At 30.9% G+C, this 27,347-nt stretch overlaps 1 protein-coding gene across 7 annotated transcripts in view; it reads right to left on the bottom strand.

Annotated features, from left to right (window-relative positions):
* The window catches only part of LOC142322261 (leucine-rich melanocyte differentiation-associated protein-like), a 50,880-nt gene that overhangs the window by 22,265 nt on the left and 1,268 nt on the right, over positions 1-27,347 (bottom strand). For 2 of the 7 annotated variants that reach the window (XM_075361142.1, XM_075361144.1), the window contains exon 1: positions 166-375. The exons of 3 other annotated variants lie outside the window; for them this stretch is intronic. In XM_075361142.1, coding sequence (XP_075217257.1) covers positions 166-360 — 195 coding nt within the window. In that variant the 5' untranslated portion in view covers positions 361-375. Of the gene's footprint in view, positions 1-165; positions 376-21,630; positions 22,034-27,347 lie in introns of those variants that run through there. 2 more of the 7 variants (XM_075361146.1, XM_075361145.1) reach the window with 2 other exon arrangements.

Below are 27,347 nucleotides of genomic sequence, written 5' to 3'. Positions count from 1 at the left end.
GATTGGAAACAACTAACTGGTCAAACAAAAATATTAAGTTTTAGAAAGGAAAAAATAACAAGAGATAATTATAAAAGAGCTAATTTCTAAATTAATAACTTCTCATAAACAAGTGAGCATAAAGAAATTATACGCTACATACTATTACTTAGGAGTATAACATACCTGGGACCATGTTCCCAAATCACTATTTATATTTACTCTATAACAAATGTGAGTTAAAATTTTCTCTTTGATCTTTGCAGCACAAGTTAAACGTGCTGGTGAAATAAACTGAGTTCTAACAGTGTTTTTCTTATGAATAACTTCAACAGCTTGTGTATATTTAAAAACACATGTAAAAATTTCTTTTACAGGCATAATTAATGTATAACTCATGTTCTTTTAAATAATTTATTTTCAGAAACCATTTTTATAAAAAATCATCTTTCCTGATAATTTTTAAAACACTCAAAAATGAATAGCCAAACATCCCTAGTCACAAATTAACAAATATTAATCTGGTATTAACTACTATATTAACATTTATTCCCTATCATTATCCAACAGTACACATTTACTTATAAAATTCAACAAGGTATTTTTAATAAAAGATCTGTACAATCTTAATCCTTTAGGTACTGTAATCAATGTCACTTTCATAAGTTAATAAAATTAAACAGATTACAACACATCTTAGAAGAACTTTTCTATTTTCTTCATTGAAATTTTAAAAATAAGTGCAATAATTACTAATTTAGTAATAATAGGCCAATTTCAAATTATTTTTATTCATTTTTCCATCTAAGAAATGAATTTTGTAGTGTGAAAAATGCAAAGCTCAATCTGGATTCAAACCCAGAATACCAACAAATAAGAAACGGATATCAATATTTTGAATGTTACAGAACTGACATACTATTCACTAGTAATATTACAAAAGTGGTTTTCAAGTTTTGACAACACCAAAACCTTTCACAGTTTACCATTTTAGAAAAAGTATCAGAGGTTAATTATATTAATTTAGATAAAATGATAAAACAAGAATAAATATGCACTCATTCCCATCATAAGTTCAAAACTTCATAAAATTTACTAAATAAAATAAACTATACACTTGAAAAACAATATAAGAACAGAAACTAATACTTTACTATTAGAAATCTACTACTCTTACACATCTTGCATAACTAAAATACAGCAGCTAAAAGAAAACATAAAAGTGAAACCATACAAGAGAAAATGGTAGGGGGAGAAACATGTTATAATATATCATATTACTTAAAATAAAACTTGCATAACCAAAATAGCTCTCGATTTTCTCTTTATTAATATAAAATAGTTTTTCTTAATTACAATATAATTAAGAAAGTTTTCGTCATTAAAAGAAAAATGTTTGAAACATCAGTGCATTGACTTTTTTTGCAATTTTGTAATTTGAACATATTTTCAATATGCAGTTTTGATGAAACAACTTGTCTATAATTTTTATATGAATTTATTTCTTCTGATTAAGGTAAAAAATATACTAATTTGAAAATGGCACATGGAAACTTTTATTTTAAACCTACTTTATATATACCTTAAACATTTTTTCTTCTGTTTGGTTTTTAATAAAAGTAAAATTTTTAACTAGCTTAAATTTCAGCTTTTTAACAATTTAGCAATGATAATTACACCACCCCCTAAAAACCTTTTTGCAGTTATTTATCGATATTTATATAGTAACTTAACAGAAACTGAGATATAAATGAAAAACCATTCTTCAAATCAAATTAAACAAAACCATAAATTTTCCTATTCGCTTACCTACATTGACATACCATCCTTAACATACAACAGAAGCAAAAATATGAGTAAACTCCCTTAACAGCCAAAACTAGAAAAAGTGTTTATGAAACTATCTTTATTTGAATTTTTCATGCCTGCAACATCAGACATCTACAATGTTTTGTCAGAACAATACTCATCAATCTTGAAAAGCACTTAAAAAATATTTCAAATTATACAATATTATTTTTTTTCAATAAGTAAATTGTTCAGTCAAGTGAATAATAATAACCACTTAATAATTTCATTTTCTCAGTGCTGACTTTTTTATATAACATTTTGTTAAGTTATAACAGTGTTTATGAAAATAAGCACATGCCATAATTTAAAAAAAATTCTTTTTTTTTGTCTTAATTAAAAATTTGTTAATCGTTAACGTAACATAAATCACACCTTACTGAACTATCACTTATGAAAACTGATACTTTCAAACTGTATTTATTGTCATGTCATGCTTGATAATGTTAATACAATTTTCAGAAGTTCCTTTGGGATACTCTCAGTATTTTTTTTTTAATATAATTTTATCTATTAGAGCATGTGGTTCAGCATTTACAAGCATGGACAAAAAATTATTTATAATGTTGTTCAATATTTTCAAAATAAAGAAGCTTTAGATTAAAACATTAGTGCAATCAAAATATTATTCACAAAATCTATCTCTGTAGTCAAGCAAGTTCTTAAAGAAGAAAAGAACCTACTGCTAAGATAGCTGAAATTGTCCATAGTGTGGCAAATAAATTAAAAAAAAATAAATAAAATAATTGTTAAGGCCAATTTAAATTACGACACTTTTTTCAAAATGCAACCACTTTTTCTTTTAAAACATTTGCCAAGAAGAATCCAAATGCAAACACTTTACTCTGATTTCAAATTTGGTGCATGCCTTCATGTGATTTGGCTGGATAGCTCTTTTTATTAGAAAAAGACGAAGAGAGTGAATTAAAATGCAGGCAGTTCTAATACATCATGAGTTGAGCAAGAACACTTGTATGGAGTGGACGTGCTGTTGACTTGCTCCATGTTTTTTTTGAGATTTTGGTTGGTTTTTCGGTGTGGTTTTCTGGTTTGGATTACTGGAACTATTGGTAGAAATATTTGTGAACGTGTTTTAAAGAAAATTATGATTAACGGATAATGGACAACTTTTTTATTACACTTTTACTGTCATCGACCTTATTGCCATTGGCAATAAGGACTACCATTTGAGTGGCCTTTTGACTTACACGACCAGACAGGCAACTGAACTGAATAAACAAGGACTCAGAAAATTTTTCTTCTATTGCTCTAGTGAGTAACGTATATTTTTCTAAGTCCATAGACAGTCTTATAAGGGGAAACACTTTTTTCTTAATAACTCCCTTTCCATACTTCCTAGACCCAAACCCCCTGGAATCTATCCATCCCAGGTCCTTCCCTACCCACTAACCACCCAGAATTTTTTGACTTGATTTTTGGAAATACATATCCTGACCACCTTCCCCCTCAATTTGTTTTCCTGCTTCCCAAAACACTCCTGTCACCCAGTTTTTTTGAACACTGAACCTCATTGTGTGGGGTATCAGGGAACGAGGAATTCAACGTAGATTACTCTAGTAACAGTGAAAAATTTTTTAAACTTCTCTGGTGGTTACTGGAACGAAAGAAACATGATGGAGTAGGAAGAATCATCCCCCCACGACTTCGGCTGGGCCAGACAAACCCAAACCTGGTAAAAAAAAGGCAAAGGAAGAAAATGAGCAAAGCAGTGGTCTACAGAAAAGGAAGACCCTCCTCCAGGAGATCTGAAAGATCTAACCAACAGACTGGGACTTGCTATAATCATACTTGCTACATTCACTGAAACAAAATCATGGCACTGGACTGAATAACTTTATAAACACGAATGAGAGGGAGCTACAGGCAATCCTTAGCGGTCTACAAGCACTACTAGATTTTTCTTCACCTTTAAAACAAATAAATCAAGCAACACAAACAGAAGAACCACAAACGTTTGACATGAAATATATTGGATGAGAACTGATAGGGTTGGCAACGAAGCGGTGGCCTACTGATCTATCTACACACGTGCAGTTGGTGGCCAATGCAGGATCGTCTGAAGGTGATGTATGTTTATTCAGAAACTTAAGAGTGTCGATGGGGATCCGTGGGAACGGCTGCACTGGCTACAAACATTAGGCAGGGAGACATAATTACAAAAGAAGCCGTAATCATGGGTAGGAATGAAGACAAGACAATTCGGGACAAGTATAAGATCTTCTACAATTTAACGGAGGGAGAAGAGAGTGCGCTGGAGTTACTCGAGTGGTGGAGAACTCACCGTTACCTATGTTTGTTTCACGGGAAGGAAAATTCAGATCGGCTGTTAAACATATATTGATGTGTATATATATATATATATATATCAGGGATGGCCAACAAGTCGACCGCGGTCGACCGCAAAGGCTTTAAAAGTAGCCCGCGAAGCCAAAGTTGAACAATTTGTTCTAACTTAAATAAATGATTGAAATTCTTAATTCTATAATTTAATCTTACAATAATAAATTATTTGTGAAACATACACATACTGTTTATATTTATCCTGATAAGATAAACAATGTAGTAATACTGAACGCGCTCTGTCGGCGCTAGTTGGTAGCTGTGTGGCCGTGTGTCTCAACTTGCTTTTTCTCTGTAGTGAACATAGACAGGGCGCATATCAGTATCAGTGTGTGTTAGAGAGTTAGATAGCAAAGTGACAGCCAGTGAAGTGACAGTCAGTGATAGCGAACAGAAGTAAGTATGTTGATTATTGTTTTAAATATTCCGTAATAATATCTTTAGTAGGTAAATTCTAAAATAATATTTAACCCTATTATTTTAGAATGAATAATCCAAGTACAAGCAGGAAAAAAACGTATCATTATCACAGTGAATGGGAAGAAGATTATTTCTTTACTATGATGAAAGATAAATGTATCCGTTTTATTTGCAATGCAACAGTAGCTTTGTCTAAGAAAGAAAACGTTAAAAGACATTATCTAACAAATCATAAAAATTATTAAGAAGATTATCCACGTGGCACTGCGTTAAGAAAAACAAAAGTGCAACAACTGAAGGCACAAATAACTGCACAACAAAATAGTTTTTTAAAATACAATACAAATTCGAAGACAGCTACGATTGCTTCATTCAAAGTTGCTGAAACTTTGATTAAACACAACAAACCGTTTCAAGATGGGGAAATATGGAAAGAGGCATTCATTAAAGCTGGAGAAGAATTGTTTCAGAATTTTAAAAATAAATCTGAAATAATGACATTAATCAAAAATATGTCGTTATCGCGAAATACAGTTATGCGTAGAACAGAAGGAATGAGCCGAAATCTTGAAGACATTTTACATGAAAACATTAATAAATGCGTTGTATTATCACTGCAGTTTGACGAATCTACGGACTATATCGGTACTGCACAATTATGTGTTTTTATTCGAATGGTTTTCGATGATATGTTGGTTACAGAAGAATTATTAACTATTATTCCAATGCATGATCGCACAAGAGGTCAAGATATCTTTGATTTATTTAAAAATTATATTGCACGAACAAATTTTCTGGTATCAATAACCACTGAAGGGGCTCCAGCAATGATTGGCAACAAAAGTGGCTTCGTTGCATTGTGTAAAGGTGATGATGACATTCCAAATTTTATTGACTACCATTGTATCATACATACTCAAATATTATGTTCAAAAGTGTTAAAATTTAATCATGCTATGGATGTTGCGTTTAAAATTGTAAATTCCATAAGATCTAAAAGTTTGTCACGTCGTCAGTTTCGCGCTTTGCTGAATGAATGCAGTGAAGAACACAATGAACTGTTACTTCATACTGATGTAAGATGATTAAGTCATGCTACATTTTTAGCAAGATTTAGAGAACTTCTGCCACAAATAACCTCATATTTACAATGTAAAGGTGATTCATATCCGCAATTAAATGATCAAGAATGGTTCTCGATCTTGCTTTTTTCTGTGATGTTACTGAAAAATTAAACCAATTAAATCAGCAACTACAGGGTAAAGGTAAAACAATAATACATATGATTAGCATTTTGAAGTCATTTAAGGAAAAATTAAATATGCTTGCAATGCAACTAAAGCGTCGTGATTTAAAACACTATCAAAATCTGGCAGATGAATCTAAAAATAACAAGACTGTTGCTTACGACAAATATGCTGATGTTATTGGAATGCTTCTAAATGAATTTGATAGAAGATTTCTCAAACTAAGTGAACTTGAAGATATTGCCTGTTTTTTATCTTACCCATTTAATGACATCGACGTTGAAAGTCTTGCACAGAAACTTCACAATTTTCTTAATACTACAAATATAGCAGAATTAGAAGAAGAAATACTAAATATTAAATGCGATATAAATCTAAAATCAATGGTTTCAGATAGCAATTTTTGGAAACTAATAAGCAAAGATAAATATCCAAATATTTGGACAATTGTTGCTCGTTTCAATGCCTTCTTTGGCTCCACATATTTATGTGAATCCGCATTTTCTTATATGAATGCGATCAAAACAAAACAGCGATCGCAAATAACGGATCTACATTTAGAGTCATGCTTAAGAATTGCTTTAAGTTCATATGAGCCAAATTTTGAGAAACTTGCTGCTCTTATGCAATGCCAAGTTTCATCCAAATAAAAATTGTATGCTTAAAATTTGTTTTGTTCGTATTTATTTCTTGACATTGTTTTTTTTTTTAATTTTAATTAATATTGTTGGAATTCATAAAATAAAAAATATGTTTTGTTCGTATTTATTTCTTAACATTGTATTTTTTTAAATTTTAATAAATATTGTTTGAATTCATAAAATATTCAGCATATTTTGCACAACTTTCTTAAAACACATAAATTTTTTGCTTGTCACGTGATTTCAATTAAATAGGTGCATAATAGCGGTGTTTCATAGCCAATGTAAGGTGTTTTTCTCTTTCTAATAGTGTGAAAATGTAATTTTTGACCAAAAGTGGAAGTTTGCAATTTAAATCGGCGATATAATGACTTTTTTAATTATCTTCTAAAATTTTAAAATTATTTGCCCATATCCATAGTCGACCGCAGACTATATTTTATGGAAAAAGTAGCCCCTAAAAGCTAAATAGTAGCCCCTAAATTTGGCCACACCTGATACACACACACTAAAAGGACAGCTAGGTAAAATAAAGATGGTATTACCACAGACAGCAACAAAGGTGCAAGGTGAAACCGTCCCGGTGGTCAAGTTGACGACGCCGGTGGTAACTGACGGTTCCCGCCCATCAGGAACATGAATGGGACACCTATTGTTACCATGGTCAAGAGGATTATAAAGACCAAAGAATGTGACGCCAGGGAATGGGACGGAATGTAGTATGGAGGTAGGGACTCACAGGGGCAGCCCTGCTCATGAGAGAGCGGTTCGCTGAGGTGGGCCGCCTACGATGACTGACCGGGGACCCCCTGAGTTCGTGGGAATATAGAAGACAAGAGACCTGGCTGGATCCCTCCCTTGGGGAGAAGGTAATGGCAATGGCAGCATAAAAGACCCGAGTCTCGGCCTACCGGGTCAACGACTTCCGTAGGGCACGGCATCGCCGGATCCTGCGTACTCCCGGGAGGTTAGAGGCGTAGAAATCTGAGGATGCGCAGTGCACAATGCTAGTCCTTCCAAGTTTTAATCCATCACGTAACAAGAACGTGCCACTGGCCAACTAGGATTCTGCGGGGCCGGATACAAAAAAAGGCATCAAGTAGGTCAGGATTCTGGAAACTTAGAACTAAAACAGAAACTAAAATTTAAAAATAAATACTTTATTTTAACAATTCAAATTCACCCTTAAAAACCGGTAAACTAATGGAATTTTAAAAAATTGTTAAATAAATTCTGAATTAAAATTTCCATGATCCAGTAAATGAGATTCCAAGACGAAAATAGCTTTAATAAGGAAATGTTTCTAAATTCTAAGAGGAGAGCCAGCAGAAAAGATTAAGGGCCCAAAGAAAATTAAATGCTTCGGAACTGCTTTCTTAGTAGATAAACGGTATAAAAATAATATTATAAATGTCCCCCAAATAATAGGCTTTCTATTCTTACAATAAAGTGTAAAAACAAATATTAGGACTTAATTAGCGTTCATAAATTACGATAACATTAAAATTCCAAAAAGTGATAAACTTTAAAAAAAGAAATTGGAAAAAATTTAACAAAAATAAAACCACGTAAAAATTCTATTTGGAAATTTTAATGCACAAATTGGGAGAGAAGAAGAAGATCGAGAAATAAAAGGAAAGGGAAGTATAGCCGAGCATGGCAAGGCATTTGCGGAGGGGAGTAGATGTAAGGCTGTAAGAAGAGCGGAAAAAGTGCCTTTTTAGAACGGCTGTGCTATACTCGGCACACAAAAAGACAAATTCAAATGGTCAAAGATTGATCATAATTTGTAAAACTTTTGGATTAAAGCTTATATCGACAAAACTAAGGAAAGTTCCAACAAAAGTGCAAAACTTGAAAGAGTCCGAACTAGGAGAGTTCCAATTAGATCAGGTTCCAAAGAAGATACAAAAGAAATTTTAAATGTCAAATTTAGAAAATCGGATTTCGATTCCGACCATTATTTGGCAAATTAAACTAAAATTCCTACCAAATATTAAGAAACCGAATAATATTAAAAGATTTAATGTCCAAAAATTGATTTAAAGGAAGAAACCATTGAAATTGGAAAAACAAAATTTCAAACATCGAAGAGGACACCTGGGACAAATTAAAAGTAAATATATTAAATCCGCAGAAGAATCTTTTTCCCAAGCTAAGAGAAAGAAGCAAGCTTAATAGAATAATGCCTGCGAGTAGCTCTTGTTAAACGAAAAAAAACTGGAAAAAAATCAATTTCAACCCAATTGAAGAAAACATTAAAATTTGGAAAGAAATTAAAAACGAAACCTCTAAAATTTTTAGAAAACCAAACGAGATTTTTTTTAAAACAAAGATGCCGAAAAATAGAAGCGAATTTTACAAAAAATAGCACTATTGAGAATTTTATTAGAAAGTCTTGAAGTTTAAACTTTCCACTTTTAACCCGATTTGCACAAACTTTTCTTCCTCCGGTCTTTCTCCAGATCCTCTTACTGTACTTAAGAAAAAAGTATTTACAGAATGGAAGAAAGAACTCGAAAAACAAAATATTGCCGGAATGTTAAAACGGGATATATAAACAAATTTAAAAACGCTAAAAATTCTCGAAAATCAGGAAATTAAAAGACTATCAAAATTTTAATTTCTTTACAATTAATAATGGCCAAACACTCTAGAAAACGAATCGCTAAAAGAGCGAACGCAAAAAATGGCGTTAGCGTCAACTTACACGAAATTTATATAATAAAAAATCGCTGTCGCATAATGCTAAACTCAGATATTACAAAAGTTATTCTTCCAGATGCGTTACATGGCGCTGAGTGTTCACAAAGTTTTTCGGATAAAAACCATTTTAAAATAGAAAAAAAATTAAGAAACATATATGAACCCGGTTACACGGCGGAATTTATAGATTAAAAAGTGAAACAAATTTAAAATTATACAGAAAAAATAAATTATACCATCCGAAGAAGAAAATTACAATTTTATTATCATTTATACCGAGTGAGCGAAAACAAATATTTAACTTTATAGTATTACTATTAAAACAAGCTGGTTTAAAAAAGTAGAAAACGATCTTAAAACTTAAAAAATCACTAAAAAAACCTGTTACAGACCAATTTGGAAAATTAATTAAAGAATAAATTTTCAGAGAAGGATGTGAGGCGTATAGGAAGAAAGTGGACCGAGGAAGAAAAACAACAAGAGTGAAAAAATTAAAAATATTGGGAAAACAAAAGAAGTTCCAAACTATTATGCAAACCTACTACGTCAAACAAAAAAACTACTGTTATAAATCGATTAGAATATGGCACAAAATACTTACTTACTTTATATCATTTCTGAAGTTTTAAACATACAAAATCATAAGGTTGTTCAGAAAAAATAAACAAGCAGGCTGTACATAATCTTTTAGTAATTCCTTAGCAATTGTCTGAATCTTGCTGAATCTCTATTAAATAAAGCTGTAGGGCATTTATTGATATAGTTAAATTATTATAGCATTAAGCAGTTTTATTTTTATTTTTCTCTAATACTGATATTTATTTTTATATACGTCTTCAGTTATGTTTATCAACATTATAGTTTGTTTCATTTGTGTAATCAGATTTGTAAAGCAATTTATGGATATTCCCCATTGTTTCCAGCTGACTGTATTAAGAACTGCATAAGTTTAAATCCTAATGAAAATGTTTTGTTGTTCCAATCGCATACAATACTTTAATGATCACTTAAAATATTGCTGATTTATATAAAATAATACCAAATTTGATAATGTAGTCAATAGTCCTCAGTTCGCCTTTTTTCCACATACCAGATGTTGAATTCAATAAAATCAATAACATAATCTTAGTTTTAAAGGTGAAATATATAGGCAAAATGTGGTAAAAAGCCTGCTATCTAATAATGTTAGTGCACAAGCATATTTTGAAAATTGTACTTATGTTAAGATGAATAACAAACAGGTAGGTCCAACAATATCAAGAAGAGATTTCTAGATTTTTTTCAGTATGGATGGATTTTTCAGAATAATTCTAAATTCCTATAAAACAAGGAGAATTATGTTTGCACTTTTGTGCAAACCTTAAAGAATTAAGGTAAAGAATGTTATGTTTTAGTAAGAAACAAAAATGAGAAAAGTCTAAGACAAAGTATAAAAAAAAAAAAAAAAAATGCAAATTAGATTTTTGTTACTTTATATAAAGTTTTCTTTCCTTTTATTTCTTTCTGAAAATATAAGAATTACTTGAAACCCTGTAAAAGCTCATATATTCTTCACATTTTTCAACATGAAAATATCTATGAACACCAAACATGACCTCAATCAAAAAACTCTTGAACAGTACTGCGGAAGAAAATAGACTTTTCATTTTCAGCGCCTTCACTATTTCATAGTCAGAAACGCACTGATTTTTAGAGTACAATGTACTACATATGGTCGATTAACAAGTAGACCCTACACAAGTATCAAGTTTAAACTCGCTTACCACTGTGTAAGCATGTATGAAAAATACACCACTATACAATAAACATAATCTCGAATTAAGGTTATGTTGTCTGTTGTCAACCTTTTAGTGTGCATAACTCAAGAACGGCTCTCAACTAATCTTCAACAAATTTTTTACATGCACAACTTCACATACAAAACTACAGCATATGTAGATTCCAATGAAATTGATCTAGTAGTTTTGGAAACTTTTGAGCCACAAAATTTTATACATGAATGGTATTTTCATACTCCTCATATTTCAAAAGTTCAAGAAAATTCATCCATAATTCCACCAAGCAACCGAAAGTGATACCTCAAGTTAAGGATATCTTGTCTGTTGTCAACAAAACAAATCATCACATTTTCACATACACAACTTCAAAAACATTACAACATACCTAAAATTCAGTGAAACTGATCCAATCATCTGTTATAAGGTATGCCTTCCCTTATTCAATCATGCAGCTCTCTTTCATTGTCTTCTTTAACCAACTGTACTAGCAAAAATAATGCAAATCTCTCTAATCACATTTTTGTCACATATACAAATCACAATAACAATTTAAAAAGGGGGTTAAATTGGATTTTTTAATAGGATTAAAAAAATTTGCTAACTTAAAGTAAAAAGCAAGTCCTTTATTACAACAGGAACTCTATATTATGATAAAAATATTCTCTAGGTATTTTTTTATTAATAAAAAAACTTCTATACATCTTTCAATAACAAATGATTATTAAAACATTAAACAAGTACATGTACACAGCCTTATGGTAGTAATCTTTTTCAGTTACATAAATAAAAAAATACAATGAAAAACCAACTTCTAAAATTTCAGAAATGAAATGTTCATTGTTACAAAAACAAATGCAGAATAAGTAATAAGTTGTTAAATGATAAATATTCCAGAAAGAAATAATTTTTTTATGACTGACTACTAGTCATCTGCTAAAAAATGCTAACACCGTTTAAACAACTTCATTAAGGTTCAATTTGCAGGAAATAATGTCAATGGCAGGTAGTTGCATTTTTACCTTTCTATGTATGTTTCAACTTCCTATTGCTATAATGTAAAACATTCCAATGTTTCTGTAAGTATGATACCATTTATTGCATTACTTTTTTTGCATACATTAAAGATCTGTAAATACAATTTTTCTATCATGCTTAGTTTTAAATAAATTACACTTCAAAAACAATTAGGGGGAAATATAGTTAAATTCTGTAAAATTTACAATTTTGCATGACCATACTGTGTTAATGATTTCGCTGATGCTTAACTTTTATAAATAGTCTCAGGCAAATCCTGAATTAATGTACAACAGCAATCTGCTACCATATTAGTATTTCATTTCCCTTTATAGCAGCTTTCCATCACCGAAATGTCTTGGTGAAAATGTTAATTCACCTTTGATATAAGATGTGGTTTATTGGAAGATAATTCAAAATCAAAATCATTGTTGTCTTCTTTAGTGCTGCCTAAAGATGTTCTTGTAACCGTGTTTATCACTTACATCTCCAAGGTTGTCTGGGAAAAAATCCAGATATGAGTGGAGGAAATGGATTTTCAAAGACATACTCCACCCCATAGCTCTGTATGAAGTAAGAAGTTGATTAACAATCATCATGGTAATTGTTGGATTTTTGTTTGCTGAGAAAACTTTTGCAAACATCTTTAAATGAAGCCCAAACTGCACTTTCTACATTATTTAACATCGAGTTAAATACACCATCTTTGACCAACTCTCTTATTTGAAGACCAACAAATAATCCTTCTTTAATTTTTCCTTCACTTACATTTGAAATTTCTGCTTGATGTACAAAAATCTGGGACTATCCTTCATAGCTTTTACAAAATTTTTCATTAGTCCGAGCTTGATATGGAGTTGGGGTAAAAATATTTTTTTGGGTTCAACTAAGGACTTATGAATAATATTTTTCCCATTTGGAGTTAAGTTGTCTCGTTTCTTCCACTCTTTGGTAACATAATGTTTATCCCTAGCTCGGCTGTCCGATTTGTAAAGAAAACACATACACTGAGTATAGCTTAACTGTATGCCTAACAAAATAACTTTAACTTTCAAATCACCACATATGTTTCAGCTATGTTTTACATAATTTATTTTCCAACAACGTCTTTCATCACATCGTGTCTCTTTCAAATTAATACCATAAGCGATTGGTATCAAAAGATATTTGTTACAGTTGTGCAGTAGAACCACTTTTAAACTATACTTGGACGAATCTATGAAAAGGCACCAGTTCTCAGGTTTATGAACTTGTCCTAATTGCAACATAAGCTCATCAATATTTGTGAAATAAACAAAATTATTTTCATCAATTAAGTACTGAGAAAGTTCTTTTTGTCCACTTCGAAATCCCAAAATTTTTGTGTTTTTTTGAAGTAAATTCCAACCTTGCAAACTAGATCCTAACAGTTCAGCTTCTTTTTTTTTTGATAAATTAAATCCTTAACCAAGTCATTTAATAATTCACCTTGTGATATAAGATGTGGTTTATTGGAAGATAATTCAAAATCAAAATCATTGTTGTCTTCTTCAGTACTGCCTGATTCTTTATTGCTGCTTTCTAAACTAACATTCACAGATGGCTCAGGAACTGGAATAATTTCACTGTGAGGTACAGTCCTGATTGCAAATTGCAATGAAGAATATTTTACAGTATGTTTAGAGTTTTTAGAAATTCCAGCCACAATTGTTAAACAAAAGTAACAATTGGTTACATGATCCTTTGGTTCACGCCAAACCATAGTACACCAAATAGCAAAGCCAGCCTTCTGTGTACCTTTCAGCCATCCTCTTAGATATACAGAACAATTAGTGCATACTAAATGAGGAGCCCACATCTTATCCTGATCACAAATTTTACACTGAAAGTACAAATTATATGCTGTTTTAATTGAAGGTGTGTTTTTTCTATTTGATTCTATGGTAAACTCACCACATTCATAACAAAATGCACCCACATCAATTACACAATTTTGAGGCATTATGACACAGCACTGTTAACAAACTTAAGACAGCAATAAGACTGAACAAAATTAATTCATTCCCAAATCCAGTGCTTAATACAAACAACGCAGCAGTGTTATGTTTTGATCTGCACAGACATGATTAATCTCTGAAGTATTATCTAAATGGTAGTTACCGGAGACTCAACAGGAAAAAGAAAGAAAGACATGATTAATCTTGTCAATCAAGGCTCAATCTTCAGTATTAGATATAATGTCATAATACGTGATTACGATATGATTTAATTCTTTGTCCAGTATTGTTTGTGTACAGCTTACAAATATTTTATTGTTAACAAAGTTAAACAATAAAATATGAGCTAACACAATACAATATAGGAGCTTGAAATGCTAACTGTACATTGAAAAATGAAAAAAATCCTTTAATTAAAATTAAAAATTTTTTTTAAAATGGTGGACGGTAGAAATATTCTGAGTTCATATTCATTTTCAGCATAAAAAACATATTAAAATCATCTATCGCATGTTAGGAAACAAAAACTATGTTTATCAGTGTTATCAAAGGAAAAAATCATTAGCTTTCTAAATACACAATATTTTGCTTCCAGAAGGTATTTTCATTGTTATTACAACAGCGTGTTGCTATAACATTTTTTATGTTTCTAATCCTTGACAATCAGCAATTATATTACATTTTCACACTGCAAAGTAAACTAATCTTATACAATAGGCTTTTTAAAAATTTGGATGCCCTAATAATCATCAACAACCATTATTGCTAATTTTGCAACAGAACCTGAAAATTAAAATGTACAACCCAATCAAATAAAACTAAAAGCAAGACAAGATTTTCAAATCCTAAAGGCCTTCAGCCTTTAGGATTGGTCCACAACTTAGATAAATCCAGAAATGAAAAGATTAAAATTAATAAAGCAACTTGTGCTGCAAAAACAATTTTACATCATACAAAAATACAAAACATGTCAAATTAAATTACTTTGCTTCTTGGAATTAACAAATCATTCTACTTCTACCTATACTCAAAGTCAGGTGTCTAAACCAAGATGCCAGCTACTTTTTTTTATTATTATTGAGCAATCTTTCCCTTCAATTTAAAATTTGCTTCACTATCACTGTCCAGATGCAATTAGTTGTTTTGAACAATGCCAACCAACATGCGTAAAATCAACATCTTCCTATGAAAGTTTTAAGTTCAAATTTCAGTCAAGCTAAAAATTTCATGTTAAAAAATTCATCCATCATTAAAGGTAAAAGGTCAGTTTAAGTACACACAGTAACCTTAAATGAAAACGATAACACCATAAAGAAAACAGTAACACAAAACCTTCAAAGACCGATTCACATTCTGTCAAAGCCTGCTTTCAATATAAACACAGCCTAGCTCTCAGAAAAGGAGCAAAATCTTGTGTTAGTTCTCATTAATCTATCTTCCTAAACATTAATTTTCTTACACAACACAGCAAGTTACACTACTTAAAAAAAACTATATCTATTATAGTTTTCTTTACATAGGATTCACATAATTTGGTAAATATTTCTATTAGTTCTGATAATTAAATCTATGATTGTTTTATCTTTTTAACTGGTGAATCTAAGGGCATCTAACACAATTTTTTTTCTGGCTGAGCCAGGCAACAGGTGGCGCTATAACCCATTAAGACCCTAGCAGCAGCTGACACTCTCAACACATCATGATGTCTAACAAGCCATCACTGCAGCATACACCAACTAAATGAATCTAGAAAATTTTTTGATAGACTATCAACTCATCTAAAACTTTCAGCAATTCTGCTTTTCCTCTTACCACTTCCTCTCTGTTCAATTCTCACAAACCTCCTCTGATTACTCAAACTGATGATTTGGGAGAGTAAAATAACACAATAACAGATGAGTGAGAAGATAAGAAAGTCGCAATATTATGGACAATGTACTGGAAAGACAACTAACTGGTTTTTAGAATTTTGCACAATGTAAAAAATAGTGATTATGATCATCCTTTTTAAAAATCATAAAAGAAGATACACACTAAACAGGGCAATTGTGATAAAGACAGATATCAGGTTAAATTATAGTTAAGAGATTTTTTAATAAATATATGAACTGCAAAACATATCCTTTGACAGATATTAATGATCCAGCAACATAAGTTCTGAATAATGAAAGGTACACTTAGGCACAGTTATTTGAACCAAATGGAAGATTATCCTTCGCAGAAACCACACAGATAAAAGGCCATGTCTCTCTTAAGTACCATGTATGCCAGAGGCCATTCTTCCATCACTTTCTCATCATTCTCTCCATCACTTTGCATAAAATACTTGTCAAGGAGATAGGACGTGGTAGCTTGAGGGGCTTGTTTTGTTTTTGGCAGGTTTAGGTACTGGTACGATAATGGTTTCTAACCAGACCAGTGGGGAAGACTTGTGCGGAGAATAAACCATTATAAATACACAATAGGTGTTGTAGCGTCAAATTGGAAAGGTGTGAGAGCATACTGAGATGAATGTTATCAGGTCCAGGAAAAGTGTCACGAGTCTTTTAAGTGTGTGTGACAACTTGTTGAATGAAAATGGAGCATTTAATTAAAATTGAATCACCAACGTTTAACAGTAGTACTTCCATCTGTAACTAGTACCTCTGAAATTCGTTACTATATGATGAAGTGAGAGACACAGAGTGGAACGAATCTGCTACGATAGTTACCATTGCAGAATATGATGATTATTAGTAGTGAGCGATATGGTGTCCATGACTTCCTCTTAGTATCTAAGAATACCTGACGACATACTGCTCTATCCTTACAGTACAAATTTAGATGTTCATCTGAAGGCCTGCAGTTAAATTTGCGCAGTGCCTGCCTTCATTTGCTAATAGCATTTTGGCAGTCATCATTTCACCAAGGAACGGAAGTATGTTTAGGGTTTCCCAATGTTTGTGAGATATATCTATTACCATTTTCTGATAATTGATAATTAATTTTGTAAAGTTCGCACTAGGGTGTAAAATGATAGAATGCTTAACGTGATATTGTACGAGAGAATGTTGGAGCCTGCTTCCTACATGGATTAGAACTAAATTATCCAACAATGGATCTAGATAACTAAGCTTACTTTGTTTATTAATAACCTGATTATTTTTAAGATTCTTTATCTCATTATTGAAATACATGGGATTGACATATAAAAAAGTAAAGAGTATGATTTAATTCTATAGTGGTTGAGTACCAAAGTTATGTTCAGAGAATTCTGATATAACATTGTGAATGAATCTAAAACAAAAGCTAAATGTTCATAATAAAGTGTATAAAGATGAGAACCTTTGTATGTAATTACATATAACATTAGATACACATGAAGTTAATATAGTTTTAGCCTTTCTAATAAGCATTCTGAATTCAAATTACCATCATTAAATGTAATACTACAATCCTTTGGCCAATGAGAAGAAGACTGTAATAGCCAAGAGGACCACAACACCACACTGACATATCAAGTAATTTGCTTGGTGAGCAGCTTCTAGACAGTACATCTGCTGGATTATCAGAAGATCTGATATAATGCCAATTGGTAATTGAAGTGTTTTGCTGAATTTCAGAAACTCTATTACCTATAAATACTTTCCAACTCGAAGAATGTTCATGAATCCAACAAAGTGCTATTATGGAATCCATGTGTAAGTGTATCTCATCAAATTGTATCTTTAATGCATTAGATACCTTCATGAATAAACACGTAAGTAGTAAAAATCCAACAGAGTTCAAGTCTGGGTAATGTGATTTGTTTTAAGGGGGTTAGTTTTGATTTAGAACATAGTAGATTAGATGTAATTATATAGTTGGCGAATAACGTGCATATATAAAGGCAACAACTGTCGCCCTTAATAGAGGCATCAGAAAATCCATGCGTTGAACTGAATGAATTTTACTATTATTGTTAGGATTAATGGATCTATTCATCTTAAATGATTCAATTAAATGTAACTGATTATACAATGAAAGCCAGTATATTATTAATGGTTTGGGTAACATTTCATCCCAGTCAATTTTGAGTTATCACAAATGATTGCATAAACTGTCTGTATAAAAAATATAATAAGGCCACTGTGTCCTAAAGGATCATAGACACCTACTATGATGGAAAGAATAATATAAATTATTAATTAAGAATAATGGTATAAATTTTAGAATTAATAAAAACAGTGATTTGGAAATTTTGTTTATCTGCATTTTTGTTCCATATTTGTTCCATAGAACTCCTATAACACAACATACGTAATGTTGTGTCCTTGTTTAGATGGTATGGATGAATTATGATTAGACATAGAAATACTGCAACTATTAGAATACCATTAGTGAAGTGAAAAACCATACTGTTATAATATTTTGGAGATAACATCCTTTATTTGAATAACTTCATTTAGGTTATATGAACCTGTAATGAGATCATTGATATAGAAATCATTTTTAATAGCTTTAGAAGTAATAAAAGATGTCTCATTCAAATACAAATTGAAAATTATTTTCATTTTCAATTGATATTAGAATGAGACATCTTGTGGTTAAATATGGTGCACAAGAGGTACATAAGTTACAGTTCGTAGTCCATAATGTTTTATCTCTTGTTTTGGAGAACTACACCACAGAATCTGTTGTAAATTAGAATCACTGTTTTTAATTAGTACTTGTTGATGCATCTTTTTTATGTTGGAGGTAATGACATAACAATGAATTCAAAATCTTAACAATATAGAAAATAAATCTTGTTGGACAACTGGTCCGACTAGTAGAGTACCATTAAGAGATAAACTGTTAGTGATTTTAGTTGAACCGTCGAAAACCACTCAAAGTTTAGTAGTTAGACTAGCTGATTTAAGTACCGGATTATGGGCTAAATAACACAAATTTATTTGTCTATTAACAAAGAAATCATGGAAGTTAAATAATAACGAGACCCAAGACCAAATATTCTTGAATGAAAGTGGAATAATCACATTTAAGATTGGGATCATTGTTTAGCCTTCTTTCCAATATAAAAACTATTCTTTACATTTATAAAAGAATCACCTAGCCTAATATGAAATCGCCTAGCTTAACTGAAAATGTTTTTTTACAAATAGAACTTTCATTTTGAAATATCAGTATTAATTTCCTCAATTTTCCAAAAGTTCTCAAGTGCAGTCAAAAAATTTATGTATGCGTCTGGGAAATTTTTGCATCTTTTATTTCTCAAAGAGAAAAGATGCAATTGCTCTTAGAATTAATATGAAAGCAACCACTGAGAATATATCCCAATTTGGTTTCTTGGAGAACAGGATATTTAAGGTTTCTAATAAATTTCCTCAGTAAAATAAAATTTAAGTAAAACTGTGTTCCAATAAGGATGTTAATTTTGTTAAGTTAAATTCAGGATCTGCAAAAAACAGATTATGAGGCAAATTAAAATGCGAGATAACAAAGGTACATGTCAGAAGCAATCTGTTATTTCGGTTAAAATAGGACAATCCAATTGGAATGAAAAATTCATACACAAAGAATATAATGTCAATTACATTGTAATGTCAGAGAATGTATTATTTATTTCTAAAATAGGAATATAATTTTTTTTAATGGTATGTTCTAACCTTCATTCGAATATATGAATACAAAAATTCACTTGACTGCCCGAGTCTAGTAAAATTCGACATTTATGACTATTACCATGTACATCATTGGTAATATATAATGCGGTAGATAATGTTTTTGTTTGACTGCAATTTAAATGACGAATGATTATTATTTTCAGACTTATTGTCTTTTAATTTAGATTTAATATTATTTACATGAATAAGATTATGTTTTTCAGGGCAAATTTCACATTCACCTTTAGAATAACATTTGTCAACTTAATGACCTTTAACTAAACAATTGTGATATTCCCGAAATTCTTTCCGTTCATCAACAGAAAAACTTTAAAATTCCTTACAACAATGTAAATAATGATTAGAATTACCAATTAGACATTGCTTATAATTAAATTTTGAATAACAGCTAAAATTATTTGCTTATACTGCTTGTTAGCATTTACGTTAAAATATTTAGTGTAGGATTTAGTTCCGTCGTCGTCCCTTGGAGTTATGTCTTTAAGATATCTTGATGGTTTGACTTATTTACATTAATATTTTCAAGCATCTGTCTTCTAAATTCAAGGAATTCTATAAAATCTTTGAAGGTGGGAAAACTTTGAATTGAAAGTTTCCGAAGGTATTTAAACTAACTTTTATAAAACAATTGAACAACAATAAATTCATATGTATTGATTTGGAATATGCATTGCTTCAAGAGCATTGACAAATGAAGATATTTTGATAATAAATTTGGATAAACTATCCAAAGATTCTCCTTTTATGGAATTTAGTTTTAAAATGTGATCTGCATTATGAGATGTAATTGTATACTTATTGTCAAAACGCCTTTTTAATAGATCTAATGCAATTGTAAAATTTTCATTCGTAATCGGTAAATTTTTAATAATAGCTAACACTTCGTCCTCCAAGGAAGAAGGTTGATAGTAGAGTTTTTGTAAATTACTTAAAACATTTCTATTTTGTACTAAATTGTTAAATAAGCTATAATAATGTTGCCGGTCAAAAACATTACCTCCAAAAAATGGTAAATTAATCGGTTGTAGTTGCGTTTGCTTAGTTGCTGTAACTACATTGACTTCTTGATGAATTGTCTTTGCTTAATAATACTATCTATTAAACAATGTAATTTACATTCAAAACTGCATAAATTGTCTTCAACCTATACACAATCTGAACAAATATCCTCATCATCTTCCACTTCAAGTTGCATTTGAATGGCATCATATTTGCCTTGCAACACTTGAAGGTTACTTAGTTTAATTCGTAAAAGATGAATATCAACAAGAGAGACATTATATTTTTCAATAAATGTACAAATTCTTGTTATAAAGGATTTAATTGATCCTCTCTGTCTAATTAATTGTTCTCTGTTCATTATGAATTAACAATGTTAAATATAAATATAAATTAAATAAGAAATAATTAAATGAAATTACTTGGCAATAATAAAAAAATAATTTGTAGGCTGTGTTTCATCTGAATAATTGGCAACTTTAATAACTCATTTTTGATTAACCATAAATGATATGTTGAAAGATTGTAACATATAACATGAATTGTCCTTGACTGAAGAATGCCACAATAAATCACATATTCGTGACACAGAGGAATAAAAAATGGTTTGAATAACTCTGCCTAGGTGCACCTTTCATTACTCAGAATTTATGCTGCTGGATCATTAATATATTTAAATAAAGTCCTTGTTAGTCTGGTAAATACAAGTTTTATCTGTGCTTAATTTATAACACATTAAGATGCATTGTCACTTATTTAAATATTATATCATTAGTAAATTATCTCACATTGTTAAGTTTAAAATGGCATACATGTAGAATATTAATGTTTAAAGAGTATTAATGTATTTATATTTTATTTAATATTTAAGTTACATTTTTTAGTAATTGATTTAGACTAACAATACAATTAGAAAGAAAAAATATATCATGAAAAACATCTGCTGAACTCAACCAGAATAACAAATTTATATGCTTTACATAAGTAAGAAGAAAAGAGTTAAATAGTTTATTTACCACTAATAAGGAGGACATGAAACTGAACACCATTGACCTTTTAGTATCACTGGAAGCAGCTATTCAAAATGCTTTCCTATTATACCAGCATCTTGTCGCTAGCTTCTTTGATATCAGGAAGGTGGTATCAGGAATCGCCATGGCTAGCAGACTCAGCAGCAGGAGCTGGCCCAGCATGGGATCACTTGGGGAGATCCACCTCGACTGCGCCGGTGAAGGACAACCGATGCCGACCCGACACTTCAGGGCTCTGGGGGCCACCACTGCCACGCTGTAGTGGGAACCCAACTACCGCTGAGGGGAAGCCCAGTCTGACTTCAATGGATGAGCTGCAACTCCCCGACTTCACCGAAGACCAACTTCCAGATCCAACAGCTTTTCTGAACTAACACAAAAAACGGCCCTTTTCAGGTCCACCACAAGGTTATGAATTACGAGCTGTCAAAGCCATTCAACAACAACAAACCTTCTCAAGGTTACCATAAGGTTATTAATTACAACGAGCTGTCGAAGCCAATTGACAACAAAAACAGTCCTTTTCAGGGCTACCATATGATTGTTAAGTGTCATGTGCGTCGAAGTCATTCGGTGAAAATACATATATATATATATATATATATATTATGTCACGTTCAACAGCTACAGACCAGAGAGACTACTACAGAACACTATATCTCGCCTTGAAACTTAGTCTAAGGTTACCGGCTTCACCTTTTCACCTGAGAAAACAATATGTGTAATGTTTTCTTGCCTACAGGACCCTTTTACTCCACAAGTTTTTCTCAAGGGAAAGCTAATTGCGTTCTCTCCTGATGTCAAGGTTTTAGGTTTATTTTTTTATAACAATCTTATGTGGGTCAAATACATCAAATAATAAAAACAAAATGTTTTAAACTTTTAGATATGTTCCAAGTCCTTAGCAACACCAATTGGGAAGCCGATCGGTCATGTATGGTGTATTTTTATTATTCATTAGTCTGTTCCAGTTTAGATTATGGATGTGTCGCCTACTCTTCAGCGCATCATACATGCTGAAAATGCTGGATGCTGTACATCATGCTTTCCTTCAGCTTGCTACAGGTGCCTTTAGATCAAGCCCTGTTGAAAGCATATTTTTTGGCTACAACGCTATTGCTAAGTTGAACCATCACAACACACAAGTGAGTTTCTGCTGGATCCTTAGCCACATGGGAATTCCGAGTAATGAACATCCAGATTCCAATGCTAAAGACGCATGTAGTCAACCATCTTTCATTACTTGTGTTACTACATCTGACTTTATTAACTGTGTAAAACTCACTTTTTACGCAAAGTGGCAAGTGACTGGATTACTGCAGTAGACAACAAACTTTGACAAAACAAAGATATCAAGCATATTGTGTTGCAATGGGACTCCTCCAACAGAAAAAATTATCAAGAGGAGGTGGTCCTCTGACAATTGTGGATAAGACATACGAGTGCTACTTATGGGTATTTGATGTCAGCAGTAAATGCACCAATATGTGTATGATGCAACTGCTGCTTGACTGTGCACCACATCCTTGTGGATTGCATATGTTATGCAGCCTTGCGTCATAAATTTAAATGGCCCAGGAACATTAGTTGAATCCTGGGCAATGAGAAAAAGGTTTTAGATCTGGTGATTTTATCTCTTCGACATATTAATATTTTAGATAGCATTTAATGTTATTGTTGTTATAATTGTTTTTATTTTATAATTGTTATAAATTTCATGTTAAATCTTTATTCTTTCTGTTATCTGAGAAAGAGCCCTTTATACTCCTCTTGGACTTCGTTAAATTTATTTTTATTTTATTTTAATAAATATATATATTTAAATATTATTTATTTTTAAGATTTTGTCTGTGATAATAGTTATAAGTAATTTTTTAGTTAGCTGTGATAGTAGTTGTATGTTTATTGTTTTTAATATTTTAGTTTTTTTTGTTTTAATTTTTGTTTTCTGGGCGATAACATCAAAACTTTTTCGCCCCTGAAAAAAAAAGAATCAAACTCTCAATAACATCAATATAGTAGATCAACTAAAGAAGAATAAAGGTGCTTAGTAAGCTAAGTAGAATGTCATACACAGATTTGGAGAAATCATTTGATACAGTAGAATATTAAGTGTTTAAAATATAAAAATAAAAGCAAACAAATGTAGAAAAAAAAAGGTAATTACAATCTCTATTAAGATCCAGGTGCAGTTAAAAGCAAAAGATGAAGAAAGACATCTTCTTTCAGAAAGGAATTAAACAAAGATGTAGTCTGTTCCCACTGCTTTCTGGCTTACACGTTGAAAGAACAATATACAAAGAAATTTTGAGAGTAAATTTAAGTATCTAACAGGAGAAAATAAAAAAGGTAAGATCTGCTGATGATAGAGTTAGAAGTATTGAATTTAATGGATTATATGGACAGAAATTCAGTTGAAAAATAAATAAGACAAATGTAATTTACTGTGATCAGTAAAGTCATACAATAAAGAATTAGATACTAAAAGGTAATCAAGACATAACAGTAATTGCCAGATTTTGATATTCAGTATATGAAACTACAAAAAAATGCATAAAGAAATGCAGATATTAATAAGGAATTAGCACAAGCAAAGGGGTCCATTTGAAGTGTCCCAAAAAGCATAGACTGGTTGCTTGACCAATTCAAAAAAAATTGAACTTACATTTCCTACATGTCTCAGGACTTTAACACTATTTTTTTTTAATTTTCTATTTAAGCAGTCATTTTTATTTTATTTTAGCTGTGGCAGCCATTTTTGTTGCATGCACACACCTATTTTTGTGATTTTAAGGGTTTATGAAAAAAATCATAACTAACAAACTGTTGGTTCTGGAAGGATGAAACTAAAAGCAATTTAATCATATTTTCTCAAGGTAAAAGATTGGTTCAGTGGTTTATTTGCCTATCTCTCTTCTTTCTATGAGAAAATTACCAGTAAAGTTGAACATGAAAAATAGTGAAATTTCACTTTGGGTAATTTTTTTCAAGAGGCAGGGATGGCATACATAGTTTGAATTATTTTTTTATGTGTAGGTATATGTTAGTAGTTTTGCCATAAATAATATTACTGGTGATATAGTTAACCCTAAATTTTTATGAATTTTTGAAAACTAATTTTATTTTAAATTAAAATTTTGGGTTCAAATAACTCTGATGGGGCTGGTGATAAAAGTCTCAAATTAGCGCAACTAACAATGTTTTTATAGATGTTTATGGCAAATAAAAAAGTTTCTTGTGTATTGTACTAATTAAAAATTTATAACCTCTTAAAATTCATAAAAAAACTTGTTAAAAACAATACCATTTTGACTCACTAAATAAGTGCTCCATGAGGGGTTTCTTGTTTTCTTTGCACTAATTTTTTATATTTGGCCCCTATGTTGTTGAAATTGACATTTTTAATATTTTTTAAATAGTTTTTTTCAAATTATTTATGGTGGGTTGTAATTTAATGATAATTTAACCAATACCAGTAATCTAATACAATTTTGATTCAAAAATGCTTGTAAAACTTACCCAAACTGAAATTTCAATGAGTAGCCTACATCTTTTTTCAAGAATCATTTTTGTTTTTATATTGGTTTATTTTTGTAAACACTATCAAAGAAAAAATAAATTGTAGCAATATTTCAATTATTCTTCAATGAAATAGTCTGTTTTTGTAGCAATGAAAGTTTATTATTTAGTGTGGTTAACCTACAGCTATAATATCTCTTCTGATAATTCTCTTGAAATTGTGTGATAACAACCTATCACAGTAGTTAGTGAAAGTAATGCCAACTTTCTTAGGACTTTGCAGATTGGTACCCACAATTTATCTTGTTGAGACTTCTGAAATAATGTATATAGTACAGCAGTACATCTGGGTGGAAAAAATGAACCTGCACATCATTTTCGAGGCTAATATCTACCACTTTTCCTATCTATCACTGATCATCATACTTACAAGCAATAGAATCTTTTCCCTTAAGTGAAAGTTGTACAATACTTGACACAGGATGGTCTTTGTAGTCCTTGGAGTCTGAAGTAAAGTAACATCTTACTATGCCTTCTGAGAGAGGAACATACTTAGGGTAGCTTCTAATACAAGCAACTCTTTTACAGCAGTCAAAACGGTTTTGAGTTTCTGAAATCTTAGCTATCTCATCAGATTTAATCAAAAATACTTGGTGTTTTTCAGTTTGTGATTACAAAATGAATACATTTTATTAATGTATCTGACGGTTTAATGGGCTTTACAGGCTTGCCTTTGACACCTCTAGTTTTGTTGTTCCTCCCACACATCACAGGCGTTTTTCCCATGGGATGATCCAAAGAAGTACCATTTGGCTCTAAGGTCGAAGTCTTTTTTGTGACTGCACAAATTAGCAAAATTCTTTTTATTTTTGTACTGGCATGTAGCATGTAGTTTTTTTTATGAATTTTAAGAGGTTATAAATTTTTAATTAGTACAATACACAAGAAACTTTTTTATTTGCCATAAACATCTATAAAAACATTGTTAGTTGCGCTAATTTGAGATTTTTATCACCAGCCCCATCAGAGTTATTTGAACCCAAAATTTTAATTTAAAATAAAATTAGTTTTCAAAAATTCATAAAAATTTAGGGTTAACTATATCACCAGTAATATTATTTATGGCAAAACTACTAACATATACCTACACAAAAAAAAATAATTCAAACTATGTATGCCATCCCTGCCTCTTGAAAAAAATTACACAAAGTGAAATTTCACTATTTTTCATGTTCAACTTTACTAGTAATTTTCTCATAGAAAGAAGAGAGATAGGCAAATAAACCACTGAACCAATCTTTAACCTTGAGAAAATATGATTAAATTGCTTTTAGATTCATCCTTCCAGAACCAACAGTTTGTTAGTTATGATTTTTTTCATAAACCCTTAAAATCACAAAAATAGGTGTGTGCACTGTAACAAAAATGGCTCCCACAGCTAAACTGCTAAAATAGAAAATTAAAAAAAAAAAATAGTTTTAAAGTCCTGAGAGACATATAGGAAACAAGTGAGTAAGTTCAATTTTTTTTTAATTGGTCAAGCAACCAGCTTACATTTTTTTGGGACACTTCAAATGGATTGACCCTAAGAGAGATTTCAAGAAAAAAGTAAAAATGTTGAAAATTAGATGAATCAATAACATTTGAAATTAAGAGATTTTAAACTGAATAGGAAAAGTAGAAATTTGTAACACAAACTTATAAAAAGATGAAATAAGTTGATGGGCCATATTTGAGAGTATAAAGTTTTAATTAATTTAGTAGTAATGAATATATAGAGGTTTAAAAAAACAAAGAATATCAATGAAACAGATTATCAAGGATGTAAAATGAATTAATTTGGTAAAAGTTTAAAAAATTAGCAGAGAATGGAAAAGAAGTCATGACGAAACTTCCTGGTCTCATGTCATAACATACTTTCAGCTGAACCACAGGATTAATACTTACTACAGCATTATCTCAGATCATTGTTACACTCACACTTGCTAATTATGAAAACACCATTTCATTAAAAAAATTTTCTAATGAATAATTCTCCATTAATTTCTCCATCAAAAGTGCTCAACCTCCATTTAACATTTAACTGAAAGTGGTATTATAGAGATTAATGAAAATTTTTACAGGGCAAAAAACATTTTTTTACAATAGGATTATGTTATACTAGATGAAAGACCACTAAGAAG

This window comes from Lycorma delicatula, chromosome 3, assembly GCF_047948215.1.
Source record: "Lycorma delicatula isolate Av1 chromosome 3, ASM4794821v1, whole genome shotgun sequence".
NCBI lineage: Eukaryota > Metazoa > Arthropoda > Insecta > Hemiptera > Fulgoridae > Lycorma > Lycorma delicatula.
The sequence above is the reverse complement of the archived record's forward strand: the minus strand, read 5'-3'. Positions and strand labels throughout refer to the sequence as shown.